At 37.0% G+C, this 25,931-nt stretch overlaps 1 protein-coding gene across 1 annotated transcript in view; it reads left to right on the forward strand.

The window, feature by feature from the left end:
* Window positions 1-4,413: 4,413 nt before the first annotated feature.
* The window catches only part of LOC130235867 (unconventional myosin-XVIIIb-like), a 109,554-nt gene continuing 88,036 nt past the window's right edge, over window positions 4,414-25,931 (forward strand). The window contains exons 1-5 of the mRNA XM_056466379.1: window positions 4,414-4,590; window positions 11,731-11,856; window positions 17,839-17,987; window positions 18,493-18,867; window positions 22,594-22,654. Of these exons, the coding sequence (XP_056322354.1) occupies window positions 11,820-11,856; window positions 17,839-17,987; window positions 18,493-18,867; window positions 22,594-22,654 (622 nt within the window). The 5' untranslated portion in view covers window positions 4,414-4,590; window positions 11,731-11,819. The remainder of the gene's footprint in view (window positions 4,591-11,730; window positions 11,857-17,838; window positions 17,988-18,492; window positions 18,868-22,593; window positions 22,655-25,931) is intronic.

Raw genomic sequence — 25,931 nt, forward strand, 5'->3', positions numbered from 1 at the left:
AACAGTAAACAGCTCAAAATAAATAGTTATACGTAATGATATCAAGCCTTTTTGGATATCTTCATTAAACATTAGTCACTTTTGGTTCAGACTATATTAAACATTTTTTTGATGTTCTGTTCAGTTCATCTTCATTTCTCTAGTGCTTTTACAATGTAGATTGTGTCAAAGCAGCTGAACACTGAGGTTCTAGTAAACTGAAAGCGTGTCAGTCCAGTTTTCAGAGTTCAGTGTGGTTTATCTTCACTGCTGAAAGTCCAAACACTGGAGCAAATCCATCCATGCGCAGCTCCACAAGTCCCAAACCAAGCAAGCCAGTGGTGACAGTGGAGGAACAAACTTCAACAATCGACCAAAGTGAAGGAAAAAACCTTGCGAGAGACCAGGCTCAGTTGGGCATGACCATTTCTCTACTGGCCAAACTTCTTGTGCAGAGCTGCACTGTCTGTCTAGGAAGACATCCATCGTGGAGAAGCTGCAGGTGTTCAGGCTGACTCACGGGATCAATGCGGAGACTCGTCTGTCACTGGGGTCTTTCAGGAATCTCATGCTCTCCACTCCTCCATGACCACCACAGCGTCAGCTCAGGATACGGCCTGGTCCAGGATTATGGAGACCTCTAGAAGTCCTCTATGGTTTACATCATCTCTTCACAGGACTTGGATTACATCGAGGCCTCAAGATGAGTATCCCCAGGTGGATGTAAACAAAAAACAGCCTCAGACCGGAGAAACAATGAGATTCATAGTTGCATTGCTTGCTGTTTGTAACCAATGTTTATATGCCAATTAAATCTTTTCATCATATAAGCGACCATGTTTTAATCTCCTCGTGAACAACTGGAAGCATCACAGGTAAGGAAATGAAAGGAAATCTTAAAATCTGTTTTCTGTATGTGGCCGAAGACCAACTAAAGTCAGATACATGAAGGTAAATCATCAAACAATCTTCATTTTGGGTCAACTGAATTGATTCATTCATTTTTATTGATTTATTTAGTTATTTATTTGATCCGCTTCTCTAGTTTGTAAGATGTTGTTCATGAAAATTAGATTTGCGTTAGTTTACACCAGGGGTCACCAATCTCGGTCCAGGAGGGCCGTTGTCTGCAGGGCCTGCAGGGTTTAGCTCCAACTTGCCTGGGTGTTTCAAATACACCTAGTAAGACCTTGATTAGCTTGTTCAGGTGTGTTTGATTAGGGTTGGAGCTAAAAATGCAGGACACCGGCCCTCCAGGAACAAGTTTGGTGACCCCTGGTTTACACTGTTTGCTCCTGAACGTGTCGAAAACATGGCGGAAGGCAGCCATGACGTATATTCCCATTCTGCATACAGTGTGATCGCAGTAAGTACAGCTCAAGGATTTTACATTGTTATGTTACACTGGATGTATCAACCATATTTTGACATTTTCTAACACACTTTTTTAATTCTTTCAGCCTATATAAAATCACATTTATTTAAAACCAGTGATGATCGTCTTCTCATGTTGCAGGGGAATTGTTGAAAGGGTTCATCAGTCGATGTTTCACATTGTGTGTGTGTATGCTAATCTCAGCTCAAAATACAGCTCAAAATGTTTTATTATTCATTATTATGTTATTGTCAACCATATTTAGATTTTATAAGAGACGTTTTAATGATTTAGCCAATATAAAATCACATTTGTTGACGAAAACTACAATATGGAAGGTTTCAGGTGTTCATACTTGAGAACCAATGAGATTTATTGTTGCGTGTTATGCGGCATATTTGAGCTTTAACAATCCATTACAAGCCTTTTTCTCCATACAATGTTATCGTAGTACAGCTCAATGTTTTTATATTGTTATATGTTACACTGAATGCATCAACCATATTTTGACATTTTCTAAGACACTTAATAATTCATTCAGCCTATATAAAATCACATTTATGTACGCGGCACACTTGAGCCTTTATAATAACCAATTAGCAACGTCGTCTTATGTTGCATGAGAATTGTTGAAAAAGGGTTTGTTAATCGATATTTAACAACAATTAATAATAATAATAATAATTCCTTACATTTATATAGCGCTATTCTGGACACTCAAAGCGCCTTACACATTGGGGGCGAATCAACTAATCCACCATCAGTGTGCAGCATCCACCTTGATAACATTGTGTGTGTAGGTTAAACGCAGTATCAATTTTTGTTATTATTCATTAATATGTTGCTGTCAACCATATTTTGACATTTTCTGATTCCCGTTTTTAATGATTCAGCAAATATAAAATCACTTTTATTGACGAAAGCAACAAAATGGAAGGTTTCAGGTGTTCATACTTGAGAACCAATGAGATATATTGTTGCGTGTCACCATATTTGAGCCTTTACAACATCCAGTGAGCATCGTCCTCTCATGTTGCGCTGAGATTTTTCGATAAAGTTCATTAGTTGATGTTTAACAATGTGTCTGTGAACGCTCAAATATATTTACATTAGCTTTCACCTATGCTGTTGTTGTCTATTGGAAGGAATGTGTCAACAGATCTGCCATTTTAGTACAGGGTAGTGCTCCTTTGAAAGTGGGGCCAAGGTGCGGCGGAAGATTGGCCATCCAGAACCATAGATATGTAAACATTTAAACATATATCTATGATCTGGAGGGTTCACGGTGGTCAGTATGCGAATTATTTTGTTTTAATTACGAAAATTATAATTTTACATCACTTGTACTCTATATCGATGTATAAGGGACCGCACGTGCATTGCTGACAAAGAGCGTGTGTTCGTGTGCATGGAAATGTAATATCCTCCCTCCCTGCATGTTTCATTTGATCTCATCCATCCATGTCTTAAAACACACCCTCTCTCCCGCTTTCATTTCTAATTCCAATGGAGGGAACGATTTGTGAATGAATCTCCATTATGAACGACTCGTGTGAACCATCGATATCCCTGCGTCTCAATGTGCATATCTGCCTTCCTGATCTAAATGGTATGGTTTCTAAATGGCACTGTTATGTTATCAGACACTCTTATAAGTTATTTCAAAAACTAGCCGTTATTTCACTTAGCCGACAATAATACAAGTTTCTGGCAGCCCAGCGTCTTGTCATTTCATTTACATTGTTTGCTGATGTTATTCAACAAAACTAGCATAAGCCTAAGTTGGTGCTACTTTGGCTTATGGTGAATGCAGTAAGTGACTGTATTATCATTAGCAACATGACTTTGTGCTTTGTTTTCTAGTTTGATCATTACATACAGTGCTGAAGTCCAGCATCTTCACATTGGCTTTAGTCTTGACTTGTGTGTTTGAATGACTTTTGTCCTGGGAGCCCTGTACAAATGTGGCGGTGGTATTAACGCATGCTCATGGTCTGTATGCGATGTCTAGTATATATATATATATATATATATATATATATATATATATATATATATATATATGGTGAATGCTAATAGCAGTAAGTACAGCTCAATGTTTTTACATTGTTGTTACACTCGGCCCGGCACCAGGATGTCATAACTGAGGGGCCATTTTAATCCCATAGGGAAGCACTCAATCTGGTGACTGATTTTGGTTCCTGTTCCTTTCTTTTAATCTATTTATTCACTTAATTATTATTACTTTGCATCACTGCCTAAGTTACTGACTTAATGCAGTAATTTACTTTTTATAGTAATAATAATATGCACAGTTTCGCTATTACTGATTTTATTAATTAAGGTTATGCAACTATACGTTTTTTTAACACAGACTTCAGCCCAAATGAGTGGTTTAAATCATATTTTATTCTCTGTAAGTACAGCTCAATGTTTTTACATTGTTGTTATACTGCATCAACCATATTTTTACATTTTCTTAGACGCGTTTTTAATCATTTAGCCTTTATAAAATCACTTATTGTCGAAAATCAAAATGGATGGTTTTAGGTCTTCATGCAGTCTATGGATCATACTTGAGAACCAATGAGGTTCATTGTTGCATGTCACGCGTCATACTTGAGCCTTTACAACAACCAATGAGAATCGTCCTCTCATGTTGCCCGGGAATCGTTGAAAAAAGTTCGTTAATCGACGTTTAACGTTGTTTGTTAATAAATGCTAAATGAAATCGTGTTTTAATCTCCGCACGAACGTCTTGAATCGTCAGAGTTTAAATAAATCCCCTATGTTACTCAAAATATCTCCTTGTTCTCCTGAAGATGAACGAAAGTAGTGTGGATTTGGAAAAAACGCGAGTGTGAGTAAGGTTAAATCTATCGCGACCCTATGACTACCGTGTTTTGAAATCATCGATCGGGTCTGCGGTCTGTCCGTTCAGTTTGCCCACATTTACAGCACTCAAGTGTTTCCCAAACAGGGTATTGCGGCCCACATCCTCTGACTGAGGGTTATTTATAGCGGAGACTTGTGTTAACTCAGCTGCCATGCTTATCTGTGTGTGTGTGTGTGTGTTCGTTCATGCCACTCTATTTCAGATTGCAGCTTCACCCTCGCAGTGACAGTGAGACTCTGAGCTTTACTTTTTGGCCTCCAAATATCTGTTCTCCGGAGTTTGACACACACTCTTTCTCTCATTGGATGTATTTTCCACTCATAAAGGAAGCCATCAGAAGGTATGTGTGTTCACCAGACGTGTGTTTGTCGTTTTACTGACCCCCCAAATGTACTCGGTTCCTCTTCAGTGGAGACACATTTATTAATAGCTCCTGTATGGCCGGTGTTTGTTGATCTCATGAGTTTTAGGGCCCTCATATTCAGTGTTTTGACAGAATTTGTAGGCCTCTGCTTGGATCTCTGGGAGATTGAGGGACTAAACGTGGCTCTGCTGAAACATGAGCTCTGACTCGCAGGATCATTTCAGCCTCTGACTGATTTGTTTTGTATTTGCAGTGTAATGTCTGAGTGGATGACAAGATGTCGAGGTTTGGGGTGATTGGAAATTTGATTTAAACCTCACACATCAATCTGTATTTTGTTTTGTGTGTCTATGGGTAAAGGTAGATTTATTTGTCGAACATTATTTGGTCACAATTTATTTTAGGATGCATTTAAAGCCACAGTTCACCAAAAATGTTAACTGTTACCATATTCACTCATCCTCTCTAATTTCTTTTATCATTTGAACACAAAAGATATGGCCAACCGAAGAATGCTGGATAAAACAGCCATTGACTTTCATAGTATTTTTGTTCTTACAATGTATGTCAATGGTTACTGGTTTCCAACATTCTTCAAAATATCTTCTTTTGTGTTTAACAGAACAAAAAGAAACATTTAAAAGTTTAGAATCATTTTAGTGAGTAAATTATGAGTAAAATTTCATTTTTTGGGTGACCCGTGCCTTTACAAAACCATTAACTATGACCTTTTTCTCTATAAACTCTTAAATTGCTGTGTATTATTAGATATAGACAATTTCAATGTGGTCATGTCATTGGCCGCATGAATATTTCCTGCTTATTAACAAGCTATCATAACATTATGGATCAATATGTGGCTCTTTTTAGATTCTCTTAAGCTATAGAAATTAAAAATGTAAAACAGGAAATACATTGGGACCATTTGTTTTTGTTTACATCCCTCAAAATAGTCTATTAAAGGTAGTTGTTGGTTATTAGTAGGCCCACACAGAATCTGCAGGCGCAGAAATCCGCAGCTTTCCACAGATTTTTAGCCCATCGTTGAGCCTATTTATTTACTTGTGTAAATGTGTGTTAATTTATATTTGTTCCGTTTTTTAAAATTTACTAATATTATTGTGATATAATAATAGTTCTATTAAAATGTTCATTTGATCTCTGTCTTTTAGTAGATATATTATATGAGAGATTTGCTTTGTTTACCATTTAAGTGGATCTAGATGAATTTGCATTGTAAACATTAAATAAAAGTAAAAAATGTATTAATTTTTATTTCATATATTAAATTTTTAGTTATGAAACTCCTAAAATCATTCCACACAAATCCGCAGATTTTTTACAAAAGTCTCCACAGAAATTGGAAAAAATGTCCGCAGATTCGGTCTGGCCCTAGTTATCAGGTATGGTTAGGGATGTAGAAATGCATTTACTTTTAAATTAAATTAACTTTTTATAAAAAATTTAATTTACTTTTTAGTAATACTTGATAAGTATTAATAAACAACCAATATATTTATAATGGACAGGTATTAATTATAGGTGTGAACCTAAACTGGTCTCATGGTTCGATTACAATTATCATGCCATTGATTCGGTTCAATTCGATATTTCGGTGCATTGACGATGCTTTCCATACACAGTGTTGTATTTTGGGCGGTGGCTATACCAAGCTGTCTGTATAAACACACATGGACACACAGCACCACACTCTTATTCACACACAAACATAGACAGCACCAAACAAACAAACACACACACACACACACACACCACGCTTGCTTGCTCGCTCGCTCCTAGGGATGGATATTGTGAAACTGCCCACTCCTGTTAAAATTACATCAGATTTACCGACCGCTGCTGCTCTTTATTCAGAAATTTATTCCCGCGCCGAAATCTGGTCGGTCCCGCGACAATGCACAGGTACAGCCACGGGAACGCATACAGCCGAGAGGAAAAGAGGGGAGGAAGGGTCACGCCAGCAGGGGAAATGACCCACAGTGTGAGATAGAGAGAGAGAGAGAGAGAGAGAAAGAGAAATGGAGTACTTTCATTCCCTCAATCGCAGAGAAATAGGGGCTTCTGCTGTAAGTGCCAGTGAAAGACTTTCCAGAAAACACACACACAGTGAAATTTTTAAGTAGTTGGCGCCTGTAGTGTTGTAAATACCCGCGATCGCCTCCCTCGCAACAGAGCGCATATGAGGTTAATGACGTCAGTACATAATAACGGGTTGTGATTATTACTGAACCAATACCGAATTGTCCATCTGCATCGCGGTGCACCGAAGAAAAAATTAATTTTGACACCCCTAGTAATAAGCCAGTAGTTAATAGTGAGAATTGCCTAAAGTGTTATGAATTATTTTTATGGTACACCAGGGTTCTTGTAATGCTACTACAGTACAGGATGTAACCTGTACAAAAGTCAAGACATTTTGATTGTACGGATTGATCGTGAGAAATTAATTTGGGGTACTAATGCCTGGGACTTCAGCATTTTAAAAATAAATTAGGGATGCACCGATAACCTTACCAGTATCGGGTCAATACTTGGTTAATGTACTGGTATCGGACATGAAAGGCCGATACCACACACCGATACCACTCAACACTAATTCACTGCATGGATGTGATTTGTCCCACCTGACTTCAATGCCTTAATGTATTAATTAGCCTAATGTATTATATATTAATAGATTAGTCCTTATAAACAATCTTTAACATTTAAAATACAGCGTTTAAAATACATTATTAACGAATCTTTAGGCTACCGAAGAATAAACCGAATATGAAATATGATCCTTGCATAATAATCACAGCTAAACAAGCTAGCACTCATTTTATATATAACCTATAAATAAAATATATGAAAGAAATGTTAAGTAATGAAACATTATGTAAGAAATCTAAAGCCTACAGGCTAAATAAAAGCTTATCAGAGCTGAACATCACTGCGATCACCGCGCGCGTGTCAGTTTACAGCTTCTGTAAAGATCAGACAGCCTATACAGATCACTCAATCTCAATAAACACCATGTAAATGTATAAATATTTCGATATGCAATTAAAGGAATATTTATAACGATTTGATCTTGCTTTTGGTGCGCGTACTTTCTCTCTCACCCAGGGGCAACCAAGCGGCAACCTCCTGCTCTCCCTCGGGAAGCCAATACGGAAGTAGCTAAAACTGCAATTCATCGATTCGTCTTGGGGGGCTTGCTCCAGGAAGTCCAGGTCATTTCTGACTCCAATGGGAAATTGGCCATTTTTACAGCTGATAAAAACATGCTTACAGCCTGGTACAAAAGATGGCTTTGGTGCATATAGCCATGATTAACATTCATGACAACTGTGAGGGGGGTGAATGTTTTTTATAACTCATCCGTTTCGTTTTTATTAAGTTATATTAAGTCTGCATAATTAAGGGCGTGGCCACTTGAGTGACAGCTAGGTCTCACTGCTCGCTGTCTCGTCACCTCAGCTGATTACGGCTAATTACTTGCATTTACTAACACAGACTATAATTTAAGTGTTTTTACGTATTTCGCGTTTTCCTCCTGTTGAAAAACCTCATAAGAACACTGCTTAGTGGCTCATTGTGTTACAACAGTGTTTTTAACAGTCTAAACACTTTATTGATATAGTGTACAACCAAGCACATGTGGTCAGAACACAAACGAGTCGCAGGTAATAAAGTATCAAGCGTTTCTCCCAAAGTAAGCTCTGTCTAAACCAGGTCCAAGCAAAATGCCTGCAGGTATCTGTAGCTCCGCTCACTCTCCGCCTTTTTGCCCTTGTTTGATATCCCGCCGTGGGTGCGATGACATGTGAACAAAATGGCGACGGTTGGCCGCGCCTACTTTTAGCTTAATTTGCGCTCTTTAGAAACCTATGGGTGACGTCACGGATACTACGTCCATATATTTTACAGTCTATGGGGGCAACTGACATGCCCTGACACACACTACGCTGCACTCGCAAGATTACTTGTGCTGAAGTCCACGGGACCAGTTTAACGGCATATAACCGTTAAGCTTAAATAGGCTAAACATATTTTTATTAATATTAAAACATGTTAATACCAACTAGCCACCCTTAGTTTTTTTTCGTTTCCGTATATTTTTGATCAAACGAAAAATGCAATGTTTTGTTAATTTTGGTTTTCATTTTATTAGAATTGATATAATTATTAGGCGACACAACTTCTATATAACATTGGCTCTAATTGCGTTTATACAGATATCCTACAGATAGACTTCTTGGCTCATTTATGCCTGTTAATTTCAGTGCTTTTGATAGATTTCACAAAAACTTCAGCTATTCTGTCACCAGCCTCCATTTTTTGACTTGACTTGTGTGGCATCTCCGTATCAATGTCTGGAAGACAGCAAGATGAGATCAGACCTCAGATTCAATGTGTGGCCGCACGTCACAGTTACTTTACTGCAATTTTTTAATATTGGCTCACCTAAATTAACTTTTCATTCGATTAAAAGCCAAAATATTGCCAGACAGGCGAAGCAACTTTCGGTTTTGGAAGAGAGCGGCTTCAGTGATAAAAGACGCACACACACACAGGTTACTCTCATGTAGGGCTATTCATTATTGCTTTTTTAACATTAAACGCATAATAATCAAGTGCAAAAAGGAAGAGCTGAACTTGGCAAAAAGTGATCACTGCTGTTGCTGCGATGGTTGCTTTGTTTCTCTGCAGTTGGCTTGTCAATGGCTCGGCATTGCTAAATCATTTCTGTTTGAATAAAAATAAGATTATTTATTAATAAACATTGTGGGATGATGGTCGTGTGATTTTTAAAATGAGAGTACGTATGCGTTTATGGCTATTGGTCTTATCTAGCTGCGACCCACCCACAGTTAAACATAAAGTATAGCCGATTTTTAATTACCTAACCTGCAGATCAAAGACAGGACTCATGAATAGGAAAGAATCATAACAGGGTTTTATGCGTCCCCAATATGCAATGAGAGTGACTCCATAAGGTAATGTACACTGCACACACTTTGTGTGTGAAGTCGTGGATGCATGTAAGCGCAAGGGTAGCTGTAAATGTCCTAATCGCTAACAGATAAGGTCTATGGATTTGCAGGGTTATCAACAATGTGTGTATATTTTTGGCTTGGAACAGCCCTCTGTTAAAGATTTTTGTGTTCATCCTCACTGCAGGCAAAATAAACCACCAAAACAAATAAACTTTATTGAAACCAAATCTATGAAGTATCGGTATCGGTACTCGGTATCGGCGAGTATACAAATTAAAATACTCGTACTCGTATCGGTTTGTAAAAAAGTGGTATCGGTGCATCCCTAAAATAAATGTTTTTCAGATGGTATTCTAGACATAGTTCTAATTTAATCCTTCAAAAAACTTGATGAATTAAGGATTTGTTCATTTGTTCATGGCTTTAAAACAAGTTTTCATCACTCATTATGGTTGATTAATTAGCAAATTTCTTAGAAACTAATGTAGACTTTGTTGACTTTCTGGTAGACTGTTTCTAAAAACAAAAAAAAACAAAAAACAGTGTACTGCCATGTAACTTTATATATATATATATTACATTTTCTATAGCAAACAATTAATATATATCTTTTTTATTTATTCCGATTTTTGAAGGATTTACTATGTGCAAGGCTAATAATTCCACATTTTAATTTATTTTAGATCAAGCTATTCATATTTTATTAGTTAATTCATTAATTTATTCATTACTTGTAACAATGCTTTACAGTTTATTTCGCATACTATTATGTTTTTTTTACGTTTATTCTACTTATTCATTTGTATGTATATTTTTTTTGCTAAGTCATTTTCATTCATTTTAACATTTTATTTTGTGTACATTTAATTTTATTTAGTTCTGTATTAACAGTTTTCTCTCAAAATAACAGATTTGTTCGTTTTATTTTAAAGTACAATTCTTGCTCTTGACCTATTGACAAACCATTAAATAAGACCTTTAGCTCAATGAATTTCTAATTGGCAAGTCATTGTTGAGATGGTAGTTGAGTTAGGATTACCGATATACAAAAAGATCATGCATAATATTTACTTTATTAATAGTACATGATAAGTACTAATAAATAGCCAATATCTTTATAACAGGCTATTTTAATACAGGCTATCCTAATAACTAAAGTGTTAACTCAGATTGTCGTGCTGTAATTTACAGAACATCATTCAGTTTAAATATCGTATGTCCATTTTTATTATATTTGTTGAAGTTGCTGGTTTGCATTGTAGTGATAATGCAGAATTGTTCATCATACAGTAAGTCAACACAGTGAAACATGTTCCTCAAATAAAGAAGTGCTTGATGTTAATGGAGCTCAGATCTGCGCTGTTTCCAGGCCGTTCCTGCCATTTGTTCTTCATTAGAGCGGCTTCTGGGTTTGTTTGTGTTGTGAAGCAGAGCTCTGTTTTCATCACTCAGCACAGCATTATTGCCTGCAGAAGCTCAGCTGCACTTTCACATCTTCTGCTGCTTTGCTGTGAAGATGCTGAACTCATCCGGCTGCTGGTCAAGGTGTTGCTATGAGGTTACTAGAGTGTTCTAAATTGTTGTTATGAGGTTGGGTAGCTAGGGTCTTGTGAGGGGTTGTAAAGCTGTTGCTGAGGTGTTCTAGGTGGTTATTAGGAAGTTGTCAAAGTGTTCTGAGTAGTTGTCATGAGGTTTCTGTTAGAGCTGCATGATACTGGGAAAATATGTAATACTGTTGCTGAGGATTGCGATAACAATATTTATAAAATGCTATTTTTATTAGCTGTAATTTTAAATCATTTATTATCATAATGATATTGAAATTAGCAGGTAACAGGTGTTTTTTAGATGTCATGTGATCCACACCAGAACTTTGATATTCTCTCTCTTGCTCAAAATATGATGTGAAATATAATAATAGTAATAATAATAATGATGATGAAATGTGAGCCAGGCATTTATCATGAGATTTAGCCAAATATTGGGATATTCTCTTGTCTTTGCAGTGCATACATGCTGAAATAATAATGTGTTGGTTTTGTATTAAGTTTTTAGTTTTGCTTTTGAGATGTGATATGAGCTCAGTGCTGTGGTGTGTGTGTGTGTGTTTCAGGTTCACATTGTCACTGTTGGGGGTTTTGCTTCTCCTGGTCTCGTCTCTCCTTGTCGGGATCTCCTGCTTGACCTTTGACCCTCGTCCTCATGGCTCTCTCCTCACGCCTAAAGCTCTGGGAGCAGAAGGGAGGTGCAGCGTTTGACTAACCTGTTACTAACCTATGTACAAATCTGATATAATGCAATATATATGCAAATGAAATGTATCACATATGAGTTCATACATTTTATTCACCTTAAAGTGACATTTAAAGGGCCATGACCCCCCCCCCCCCCCCAGGTAAATGTGTAAGTCCAGCTTTGCTTAGGTGGGAGTGCTGAAAGAGAGAATGGTTTGCATGAAAAGGGGAGTTTCATTATTAGCACACACTGATTTTCACAGCGGCAACACAAACACACACAGGAGGGAAATACAGTGACTATGTTTACATGGACATCAGTAATAGAATTATTTGCCTTAATCTGAATAAGACAATAATATGATTAAAGTGTTTACATGAGCTGCTTTTTGAATGTTCCTTTCATGATCCCGTTTTACATGTTATTGCACATAATTCGACATCACACTATCCACATTTCCTCTGGAGTTTCATGTAATTTCAGGTGTTTCATTCCTAATTTGTTGACTTTAACTGCAGTTTGGCACTTTCACTTTCATTAAGGAACATTTCATGCATGCCCCCCGTGACAAACAAGATATTGGATGCGAGGAACTGCTGGAAGAGTGTAGTTTTAATGGAATTTGATGATACCGCATGCCGTATAGGAGAAAAAAAAAACCTCTGCATTTATCAGTAGAAACACAGCCGTGTGTTTATAGAATATCCCGTCACAAAATGCTGTGAAAATCCTACACGACAGTAATAGTGTGATTAAGGTGTTTACATGTTTGCATTCAGAGAGCAGCCTTTACAGCGGATCTTTCAGTCTATAATATTGCAGTGATATTAACGTACTATTAACTTAGTAACTAAATCATTTTGACTAAGGTCTGTCTTTAAAAACTGAAAGAGTACTGCTGACGATACTAACTGACTTTGCATCTGAATAAACAAACAAATCACACTGATCACACACTTACCAAATCTGTAGAGACAGGACAATCAACACCAACTGGAGCCGTATCAATTTTAAAAGGAGACGAGCGGCAAATCCAGATTTCACCATTTCTAAATGTGAAAAGCTCTCTGGTAAAATGTTCCTTACAAACATATTTCTGTTGCATGTTAGCAGACCACTGTTATCCACACTTGAGTCCAGCTGCACTCTCATAGCGGGGAAATAGAAAAAAACCTTCGTTGCAGCACATTTATAAACACAACACTGACGACCTGTGTGTCCGAACAATTCTTTTTCCTCCACTTGTTTTAATCACGGTTGGCAACACAACGTGGCGTCTCTCTGCCATCTAAATACTGTAACAGGTACAAACAGTCTTCGAAACTATTATGCATATTAATGAAGTTGCACCTCATTCACAATATAGCGCGTTGATTAGTTCGAACCCAGTCTTTCTCATGAATTAAGGCTGAAAGCTCAAAGGCGTCAAGTTGTACTCGCTGGTATAGACATCCAATCTACACACAGGAGTTTACACAAGGATCTCATCGCCGTGATGTAGCTTCTAAATTTATTGTCAAACCGGATGAACGAATTTGTTAGAAATAACGCAAAAACAAACAATTTTCCCTTTTTTGTGTAATATGTGTGTCCTAATAGTGTTTTTAGCAACGTGGGACACATATATGACTATCAACATGTCAAAACGTGTTTTGGTGTTTCGTGACCCTTTAAAGGCTTAACTAGGTTAATCAGGGTAAAGTTTGGGTAATTAGGCAAGTCATTATGTAACAGTGGTTTGTTCTGGAGACAATCCAAAACTAATATTGCTGAAGGGGGCTAATAATATTGGCCTTAAAATGGGGTTTTAAATTAAAAACTGCTTTTATTCTAGCTAAAATAAAACAAATAAGACTTTCTCCAGAAGAAAAATTATTATAGGTAATACTGTGAAAATTTCCTGAATCTGTTCAACATCATTTGGGAAATAATTGAAAAGTAAAAAATAAATTCACATAAGTTTTGACTTCATCTGTTTATGTGTGTATACATACAAATTAATTTATGTTATAGTTACATTCTCTAACTTTACACGGCTCCACAAAGCAAGCGAGACCTGAAACAATAAATAAAATAAATTGAAACTAAACAGGACACCTCCTAATTAACGAGGAGCCCAGAGTCTCATCTCCTATTCAAAATTAAAAAAACAACAACAAAGACGATTGATGAAAGAAATAACGTAAAGTCGAATTTATTTGACACTTAACTTTAAAGGAGACATAAAAATCTTGCGGAGGTAAAGCCAAAATAATGAACAAGAAACTCAACAACAGTTTTAAACCCTCTTACCTGCACATGAAATAAAACTAATTAAACAACATTTACTTACCTTCCTACTAACCACAAAACATGAGAAAACTTAATAAAACAAAAAGGCACCATCCTCATCACATGCGTATCCGTATTGATCTTAATAATCGTCAACACTCAGTGTTTAATTTTGACAAGATCGCAGAGCAAAAACAACACAAGTTTTTCACAAATTAACAAATCAAGCTGGGAGAGAGGAGACTCTCCGAATGAAGTTTCAGTCCTGTTTTAAATGGACTTCACCAACACTCCAGCAAGCTTCCACATGTTGACACCCGTGCGCTCATAATAAAACCTGTCGGAAAGACAGCGGATAGAGTCAGAGAGAAGAGAACCATAACAAACAGAGGAAGAAAAACTCAATACTTTAAATAAAATAACCTTTTTTGTATTATTGTTTTAATAAGAACAAGTTAATATATAGTATAGAGGTATATAATATAGTTCAGTTTGACATCATTGTTTACAATGTCTACCCAAACGTGTCCCACACCAAATAATTCATCAATTTTTCATAGCTGATTTTTAAGCAGGCTGTAATTCTCTCAGTGTGACTCATGTTGTTTCCAGTGGCTCTCTATGGTGGGTCTCAATCCCTGTAGTGTGCGCTAGAATGACTGTATTTTTAGCTTTGCTGACGTGACATTGTATATTTAGGGTTTTACCTCTCTTAAATATGTCATCATGGCTTCATTATGATAAACTCATGTAAATGACTTTTCCAGCTATTATCAGCTGCCATGACTATACTGTGGCACACTGTTGCAACTTTTGCTAGTCGTGTCCACATCATGAAGAGCTGTTACTGTACACCCTATCTAGTGTTTCAGATCTACTGCTAACATTCAGCCACTCAACATGTGTTTAATATCAAAGTACTGGATGAACTGCTAACAGAGAAACTCTCCGCAGGACTACAAATAGTCACTCTTTACTTCAATGTCACTAACATTTGCCATGGTTTACTGTAGTTCAACCATCTGTAGTTTTGCTGGAAGATTCATGCTAAATACATTTATAATAAGTTAGCTTAAAATGTGTCTGCTGTGACTTTCTTCATACTAAATACTGATTTGACCAGTGGTTACTCTGATATTACTACTGATACACTTTGTTTACTGTGCTTGAACTACGGTAAATCTACAATGAGGATCAATCTAGCTTGTTTAGCATAGGTTAGCAAGGTCATTGAGTTTTAGAATTAATGATGAAATATACAAAGTTCTACTATGGAACTGGCATGTTTTTTGAGCATGATGAAGAAATGTGTTAATAATGCAGTTTATATATAGTATCATTTTAAAGCATCGAAATATCACAGTAGCACCACAGCATGTTTGTTTTGAATTTTACCAAGAAACAAAATGTGTGTTCTTTACATTTATTCAAATAAAATTTAAAACAAAATGCATATATACTGTATATATAAATCTGTAAATTTATTTTAAGCGGCATACATATTTCAACACACATTCGGCCAGGTATACATCCGTGCTAAAATATCAAGGTGAAAGTCAACATATCTTGAAGCGTGGAATATAACCTGCTTCCAACCCAACTTTGAGGATAGATTAACGGCGATATTTTTTTTTCGCCCGATAAGAGTCTCGCATTAACGCAGCACGTTAACGCCAATAACGGCCCAACACTGATATATATATATATATATATATATTATATATATAAATATATATATATGTATGTATGTATGTATGTATGTATGTATGCATGCACGTGTGTGTGTGTGTGTGTGTGTGTGTGTGTGTGTGTGTGTATGAGCAATATTACACGAGTAGCAGTGTGATATGGATGTACATTGGCACTAGTGGGAAGCGTGTGTTGGCTTGAGGCTGCAGGCCGAGTGCCTAAGTGTCCAACCAGTATCAAATATATACAGCCATATCGCACTGCTATAAGTGTAATATTACGTTTATACAACAGTTTGACGGCATAATTGTGTATATAAAAAAGAAACTCAAACACGGAGAGTCTCAAAAACCCTTTTGTATGAGGAGCTACTTTCTTCCGCCATTCGTTCACATCTGCAGCTGATGTCAGAACAGCAGAAACCGTTACTTAAAAAATCACTTTAGAGCTCGTGTTTGAATGATTCTCTAGTGTAATGTCTGAAGTGATGACAAAACAGCTGATTTTGCTCACATTTTAAGCTTATAAAGCTGAACAGGATGAAATGCCATCAGATATTTCCCAGTATTTCTCTGTGGCAATCGGGATTTCACAGTAATTAATCCCCGAAAAAGCCAAAGCAAAGCAAACACTACCACATTACTGTAGTATAAATAGAGCAATGCAACATACAAAAGAGAGAGATCGACTTAGAAAGTCATTTACCTGTTCTATAATGATTTGATCAGCTGTAGTTTGAAGTTTTTCCCTCCTCTATTCCTTCCTTTGTTCTTATTATACGGTATCTGTCGCCATTTTGTGGCAGAATGTCAACACTCTTTGCTCTGTTCAATGAGAGGCTAATAGCTGCTAACGCGATGTATCTCCAAAATTATAAGTATTTAAAAATAAGCACTATCCTTATGCTGTGTACACACCAGACATAGCACGGACAGATAAATCGCGCTATTCGCACGTAAATAGACATGTAAACATTTGAGTTTACTCGCTTCATTCGCACATCAAATTCACTTGACAATAGATTTGCATCATGGGCAGGGCTTCTGTCTGCCTGGTGACTGTAGCTTCATTGCTAAATGGCTAACATAGATCTTGTTGAGAGTAGTTTATGTGCTTTAGAAAGGCTGATAATCAGTGTCGATTTGTTTGGAGCCATGTCTGGGTCCACTAAATCCATTCAGAGGTGAGTTCTCTGTGAGTTTATCAACTCCTCCAGAAACTGTACCTGGATGATGGAAGCTTTCAGCGGTGCTTCTGACTGAGCCAAGCTCAGTTTGATGAACTGTTGTCCGGTGTCGGCAAGAGGATTTTTCCCGGGAAACCAACAACATGCGCTATGTCATAATCACTCATCTACAAGAGAAAGCTCCTGATTGGTTAATGCAGCGCAAATGTCCGATGAAGTTCAGATTTTCTAACTCGAGCGATTCAAAATGCACCAAACGCAATCACTTCATTTGCGTGAATCGCGCTGCAGGATGTCTATTCGCGTCTTTGCATTGACTTAACATGTAAATCTCTCCCACTTCGCGCTTTGTCCGTGCCTGGTGTGAATGCAGCATAATAAATAAACTGCATAGTTGCAATCTAAACAACTGCATTCTCGCCTAAAAAGCCTTAAAAGTACATTATGTTGACCAACAGCTGCAATATTCATCAAACTGTAGTGAGTTTATAGATCTGCGGTCACTCTATGGGGGCAGAATAATATGCAAGAATGAAGGGGCTGTAGTGCTGTTATTGCAGATTATCGCACGGCAATCAGTCAATCAGATTCAAGAACCAGACAGAACTGTTGTATAAATATATAGTTTTTTTTTGAGTAAATACTTTTTGTTTGGCAAATTTTTGGAAGGTATCATCATGCCTTTTTTAATTTGTATCCCTATTATATACATATAAATAGTAAAACGAAAGCATTAAATGTATTTGCTTATGTAAATATAACCAGATATTGGGAGAATGCATGTTTGCAGTGTTATTGCAGTGTGTGTGGAGGTGATGACTGGATCTCCTGCGTCTCCACAGATAAAGGAGGAGAAGAAAGCTCCAGAGGCCGCCGCTCAGCCTCCTCCTCCACTGTCTGCTGTTCCTGGAGGATTCCTCAAGCAGCTGGTCCGAGAAACCGAGAAGGAGACGCGACACCGAGAGCCAGAGATCAAGGAAGACAAACCGGTGAGAGACTCTGAAGATGCACAAAACAGATCTACAGTTGAAGTCAGAATTATTAAGCCCTCCTGAAATATTGCCTCTATATTATTGAAGTCTTCGATGGTTCACCTCATGCATCATACCATTATGTGCTGCATTGTGTGTATGCTTTACTAAAATGATAGGTCTTTAATCTAGTGTTGAACTGAGAGAGTGTGTTGGAGCCTCGGACATTATCAGGAAGGCTATTCTAGAGTTAAGGAGCCATAAATGAGAAGGCTCGACCTCCATTAGTAGACTTTGCTATTCCAGGTACTATTAGCAGCCCAGAGTTTTGAGATCTTAAAGAGCGAGTTGGATTGTAGCGAGACAGAAGGTTGGTTAGATAAACAGGAGCTAGATTATTTAAAGCTTTATAGGTAAGAAGTAATATTTTATAATCAGTGTAAGGAGAAATTGAGGTGAAAACTAGTTGTAGTAAGGTGCTATGTAAATAAAATTGATTGATTGTTTTTAACTCTCTTCACAGCCCAGCAAACTCAGCGACAACCTTGTCCAGAATTTCCTTCTTCCCGATGAAACTCCGCCGATTCTGGAGGCTGAGATGTCGCTGCGAGCGGAGCAGCCGGTGAACGGGGAGCGCGGACGGCACATCGCTCTGTCAGAGAAGAAGACGTCTTCACCCAGGAGGATCATCTCACCCGAAAACCCCCAAAACCCCAGAGCAGAAACACAGACCTGCAGTCCTGAGGTCAGTCCAGACACACACACCCCGCAGAAGGAGGAGCAGGTGAAGCTGCTGCAGGAAGTCCAACCGCCGAAACAGGAAGTGAAGGGCGTGAGACAGGAGCCGGAGGGTCAGATCACTGAAACTCAAATGAGGGAGGAGAGCAAGGTGCCTGTGGTGAGTAGATCCAGAGTTAGAGTGTTATCACTGGGATTCTGTTATTGGGTTTTATGTTGTAGTTTAGTTTTTGTTTATTGTTTTGTTGTTGTTTTGTTCTATATATTAAAGTCCCTCCTTTAAGGCAAGTCATTTCACTCGGCGGCCATCTTTGAATCGCCTCTTTGTCAGTATGCTCAGGCATTCTGTCTGAACGGGGAAACATCAAATTCTCCAAAACTCACCAAGCTGACGATTACATTACATATTACGAATAACCGATAATATTAAACAACAACTGTATACTTAGTTTCATTTCTAAATGTTCGTATCACACAAAATCTGCTGAAAATCACATCTGGTCCGAGCCCCTCCCCCGGAGGATTGTCTTTCTATAGTAATCACTGATTGGCTACTGTACTAGAAGGCAGGCTTTATTCACCATATAGCGATCGCTGATTGGCTCCTGTACTAGAAGGCGGCGCTTCATTCACCATGTTGACAGTTACACTTTTCCCTATTCAAAAGTATACGAGTGGCACGTCTCGTGTGTTCTATAGTCTTTGTAGATATACAGTTGAAGTCAGAATTATTAGCCCCCCTGTATATGTTTCCCCAATGTCTGTTTAACGGTAAGAAGATTATTTTTCAACACATTTCTTAACAAAATAGTTTTAATAACTCATTTCTAATAACTGATTTTCTGACAACTGATTAAAGTTAGGGTAATTAGGCAAGTCATATAAGTCGTATAACAGGGGTTTGTTCCGTAGATCAGTGGTCCCCAACCTTTTTATCACCACAGACTGGTCAACGCTTGACAATTTTACCACGGACCAGGGACAGTGGGGGGGTGGCAGGTTCTCAGAGGATGACAAGCTGACAAAACATTTTTGTCACTCTGATACAAGTTTTCTTTATGGAGAAAATGACAAAGCACTGCAGTGTTTGAGTGTTCTGTCTGTCTGAGAATTAGTCTACCGAAACGTGTATATTCCATACAAGCTGAAGCTGATTGGTCTGTTCTTGTCATGTGATTTGCGTTGCATTTAGGACATTCAGTCAACTACGTGCGTCTGGAAGGCAAGCCGCTCCCCTCCATTGGAAATAACATACCTTGTGCGAACTCTAGAAAAGACGTGATATGTGAACGACCCATAAAAGGCCGCCATCATTTGCGATCTCCATCAGTTGATCTTCTTGCACAGACATGCTGGATTCACCTGATTATGTTTACAAATGATTTATAATGATTTGTTCTGCTGTAATTTGAAATTCACGCTGAGAAAATGCTGTTTTTCTAACCTAAGGACTTATTATGTGGTGTCTGACGCTGGTTTGTTACGGTACGTTAACCGTCACTTTCTTTGGTCTGCTCAGACAGGCTGATGGATTCCGATGCACTTAATCTGATGCTGCGAATTGATAAATATTTTAAAATAGGCACTATCCCTATCAGGGCTCGAAATTAGCCTTTTTGCTGGGTAGCACAGATGCTCCTAACTTAAAAAATGTAGTCGCACCAGCCAAAATTTAGTCGCACCCACCAATTATGAGCACAATTACTACAAGTTTTATATAAACAGATTTATTGCATTTGAAATTATCACTAATCAAAACTAACTAGCAAAAAATATATGCATGAGTGAGGAAAATATGTCTCAATGAAATCCCGTTATCACAAGAAAATACATATTTATAACATAATTGAGTGACTAAAAGATACACGGACTGCTAACCGGCCCTGCACACACTGCTTGACATGAATGAGTCTGTTAACGATAACTGCTGTGTTCTCATGGGTGGTGTCTGATATTGCACTGATGCTTTTTATTATTTGCATACGTCGTCTTAATAGCAATACCGGTCTATTCATGAGCTGCAATATTAGTGTATTCTTAGTCAGTGGAAGCCTTTTTTGCGGTGGTGTACATGGTGTTAAGTTTTACATATAGCTGCCACTTGCATGGCTGACAGAATCTGGCGTTTAAATGAAGGATTAAACAGAACCTCTCATGCTTAAAATGTGTAACGTTAGATGTGGCAAACAATAATCTGAAAATTCCATCCCACAGACTTTACAGTGAATGCTTTAGTTATTTTCAGAGCCAATGAAAGTCTTTTATCCACTCTTCAATAAGTGTAGATGATGGATTAACATTCACCACATGATCAGTGATCAGATGTGCCATTATTTGTCACATTAGGTGGTTTCTAAAACAAAATCTGTCAGTGTTGTTTTCGGCGATTTTTTTCATGACAACAGTTTTAAACTGTTCCTGAGTGCTGCATATGGAAAGATGCATTGCAAAGTGCAAATATGCATTCTGTGTGAATGTGTCCTAAATCCGCGCATGCGGTGAACTTTTTGCAGTTAAAACTGGTCCCCCGCAACAATTTTATGCACCCACACAAATGCTCCCAAATATAATTTGAGGTCGCATAGAAAAAAATTCGGGCGCATATGCAACCAAAACGGTCACAATTTCGAGCCCTGCTTATAAATAAACTGCATAGTTACAATCTAAACAACTACATTCTCACCTAAAAAAGCCTCAAAAGTACATTATGCTGTCCAACAGCAGCAATATTTGTCAAAGTGTAGAGTGTCCTGTATGTGGGCAGAGTAATACACAAGGGTGAAGGGTGAAGAGGCTGGACTAGTGCTGTTACTGACAGAATATCATCCAATCAGATTCAAAAACCAGACAGAACTGTTGTATTAAAAAAAAGGCAGGTTTTTTTTATCTACCAACTATCTGTGGCATTATTTCAATGACAAATGGAGAAATGTCATGAGTGCAGTATAATAAGTCGAGATCGCATTTATGTAATACGAGCATATGCAAATCTCTTTGCTTGCCGATTTCCTGTGCTCATGCACAAAACTTCTTGCACGCCCTCAAATATAAGCTACTCAAGCGCAGATCTTCTTGTGCACTCTTAAATAAACGCTGCTGAAGTGTGATTTAGTGCGTTTATGTTGTGAGTATGTCTCCAACATTTATAAGATTATAGGCATATTTGTGAGTGTCTCCAACAGACCTACAGAGCGGCATTAATGCGTCCTGAAGTAAAGTGAAGCGGCTATAAACTCCAGCAAGATAAAGTCATTGTATGCACAGACCTTTATCTGTAAATCAAGTATAATTATGGAAACTGTGGTCATCATAACTGAAAGCTACGGCGTGTTTGCTGGCCTCATGCATCACGCACCTGTCAGTCAGTCAGTCTGTCAGCACGTCACCTTAAAGGGTTAAACAAATAACGCACAGCACTACTACGATTACAGAAAGCTTGTGCTGTTATAATTAACTTACCTTTTAATGCGTTTTGGTGCAATTATAACCCGCTATAAAAAACAACAACAACTATGACTGAATGTTTTGCTATGTAATGCTATGTAATCCGTGGCGCGATGAATTTTTGTGTGGCGCCCCGCCATGGCAGAATGAATGTAGTGGAAACCATGATATAGATATATATATATATATATATATATACTGTATTGTACATAAATCATATAAACATTGCATATTATAAAAAAAACCTACTAAAATGAATGTAAAAACTGAATACATATGTATTTACATAAGTAAATATACAGACTCAATGATAAAATAAAGGCTTAAATATCTGTGTAAGTTTGTGGGTGCAGATTCGATGTGGGCCCACTAATTAATAATCAATTAAAATGATTGAAAGTGTGTTTGGTCTTTAATTCTGTCTTTCTCCTCTTGTCTGCAGAAGGACGTGTGGTATGAAGCTGGACAGGTGTGGTTCTCTCACAGAGATGGGTACACACTCGGTCAGTCTGTGTTTACCTGACATTTAAAACGCTGTATTCTGTGTTTATCAAGCCCTGGCCTGGTATTTTGAGTTGTTTTGCTGCATCATTGCTCATTTTTATGTATATGTGAACGCTGGAGCAGCTCTCCTGTGGTGTTGAGTTGCAGGTTATTAATATCGTGTTGTTTTAGAGGGTGCTATATTTACGTGTGGCCTGATTATTGTTTGTGGGTCTGTCCCAGAGGTCATTGCTGTCATGTCATGTTAAAGCAGCACAGCTTTTTTCACACTATTTTTAACATTATTGTCAGAGCTGGGTAGTCGTGGAGCATTAATCAGAAATCAAGTATTTGTAATTAGAGTAAACTGCTTCATTTAAATACTCATAATCAGACGAATTTTATGGATTATGTGATTACATGTTATTCACACAATTGCATTTAGTTCAACTCGCTTATTATTCGTTCATTCATTTTCCTTCAGCTTAGTCTCTTATACAGTATATCAGGGGTCGCCAGAGCAGAATTAACTGCCAACTATTCCATCATATGTTTTACATAGCGGATGTCCTTTCAGATGCAACCCAGTTCTGGGAAACCCCCAAGCACACTCATTCACACACACACACACTCATACACTACGGCCAATTAAGTTTATTAATTTCCCTATAGTGCATGTTTGGACTGTGGGGCAAACCAGAGAACCTGGAGGAAACCCACGCCAACATGGGGAGAACATGCAAACTCCACACAGAAACGCCAACTGACTTAGGGTAGATTCGAACCAGTGACCTTCTTGCTGTGAGGCCACTGTGCGAACCACTGAGGCACTGTGTCACCCCCTTATGCTTATGTTTTTCATAATAAACCTATCGCTTAAATGAGTTTGTAGTTCTTAGTGGGGTTTTTTGGGGGGGACAAAAAGGGGTTATTTGATATTGAATCTGTCTTATGCAGTTTTTAGATCAAATATATAATGTTGCAGTAAGATTTCTGTGAATTTCATATTTTTCAATATAAGTTTTTGTAATATTGCTGTTTTCTAAATTCACTTATTTTAAAGTTATTAGATGTGATTTAGTGTTATTCAGTGTTTCTATTAGCAAACAGTAACAGCGAGGTATCTTGGTGTGAGTATTGTGATGTATTAACTGTCCATCATTTCACTTTAGCACTGCTTGTTGCTCATTAAGAATGTTAGTAAAGATATATTTTTTTGTATCTGTCTTACTAGTACAAGATTATCCTACTTTAATATGTGTGAAGTCAAATAAGGGTTAGCACAAAAGTAATCTAAATGTAATCCAAAAGTAGCCAGATTATATTACTATAAATATGAAATGTAGTATATGATATTACTCAGTGAAAATATTAACATCTAATTAAATAAAATGTTAGCACAAAAACGTAATCTAAATGTAATCCAATAGTAGTCAGGTTACATTACCATAAACGTGTAATCTAAGAGATTAAATCACTGACTACAAATATTAATATTAATGAAATAATGCTTAGCACAAAAGTAATCTAAATGTAATTCAATAGTAGTCAGATTACATTACCATAAACGTGTAATCTAAGAGATTAAATTACTGACTAAAAATAATAACATTGAGTAAATAATGCTTAGCACAAAAGTAATCTAAATGTAATCCAAAAGTAGCTAGATTACATTACTATAAATGTGTGATCTAAGATAATATATTATTGACTATAAATACTAACGTCTAATTAAATAATAGATAGCACAAATATAATCTCAATGTAATTCAAAAGTAGTTAGATTACATTATCTTACATTTATAATCCAAGATATTATATTACTGACTAAAAATATTAACATCTATTTAAATAAAGGTTTTCACAAAAGTAATCTAAATGTAATCCAAAAGTAGTCAGATTACATTGCCATAAATGTGTAATCTAAGACATTATATTACTGGCTAAAAATATTAACATCTAATTAAATAAAAACTTAGCACAAAAGTAATCTAAATGTAATCCAAAAGTAGTCAGATTACATTACCTTAAATGTGTAATATAATATATCGCTCACTAAATATATCAACATCTAATTAAATAAAAAGTTAGCACAAAAAGTAATCTAAATGTAATTCAACAGTAGTCAGATTACATTACCATTAACGTGTAATCTAAGAGATTATATTACTGACTAAAAAAACTAATGTCTAATTAAATAATGGATAGCAGAAATGTAATCTAAATATAATACAAAAGTAGTCAGATTACCAGAAATGTGTAATCTAATATATTATATTACTTGCTAAAAAATATTAACATCTAATTAAAAAATGTTAGCACAAAAGTAATCTAAATGTAATCCAAAAGTAGTCAGATTACCTTACCAGAAATGTGTAATCTAATATACTATATTACTGACTAAACATATTATCATTTAATTAAATAAGGGTTACCACATATGTATTCTACAGTAAATGTAATCCAAAAGTAGTCTGATTACATTACCAGAAATGCTTCATTTAAGATATTATTTTACTGACATATTAAACATATTGAACTAAACATATCAATATCTAATTAAATAGAAAGCTAACACTAAAGTAATCTAAATGTAATCCAAAAGTATTCAGATTACATTACCATAAATAATCCAAGATATTATACCTCTGACTACAAGTTATGACAACAAAAGCAGTCTACCCAGCTCTGATTATTGCATAAAACACATTTCTTCAGCAGGAATATTCTCGTCTCTGCATGAAAGCATCGTAAGCGGTTGTGTTTCTCACAGGCTAATCTTCTCCCTGATCAGATCTGCGGTGCCGTTAGCTTTAGCGTTGACTCAGTTTACTGATGAATGGGTTTAGTGTTCTTATCTTATCAGGCTCATAGCTGCGCTAATCGACGCGCCAAAGCTGCCATGTTATAAGATTCAAAGATTACTGCAAAAGAAAGCACTCAGTACTGCAGTTACTTACTCAAGCTGAATACAAACAAGAAGAGCAACATAAAGATGAGCTGTATGGTTTGTTATGCAAGATTTTATGTTCATGTGGTTATTCTCAATACATTGTCATATCGTTGTCATCTTTGTCATATCTCTTGTCAATTAGGTATTTGACAGTGTTACACTTTTGTGGCTCAGTGGTTAGCACTGTGGCCTCACAGCAAGAAGGTCACTGGTTCGAGTTCCGGCTGGGTCAGTTGGTGTTCTGTGTGGGGTTTGCATGTTCTCCCAGTGTTGCTCTGGTTTCCCCCACAGTCCAAACACATGCGCTATAGGGGAACTGATGAACTAAATTGGCCACACTGTAT

The sequence above is a fragment of the Danio aesculapii genome, chromosome 10 (genome assembly GCF_903798145.1).
Source record: "Danio aesculapii chromosome 10, fDanAes4.1, whole genome shotgun sequence".
NCBI lineage: Eukaryota > Metazoa > Chordata > Actinopteri > Cypriniformes > Danionidae > Danio > Danio aesculapii.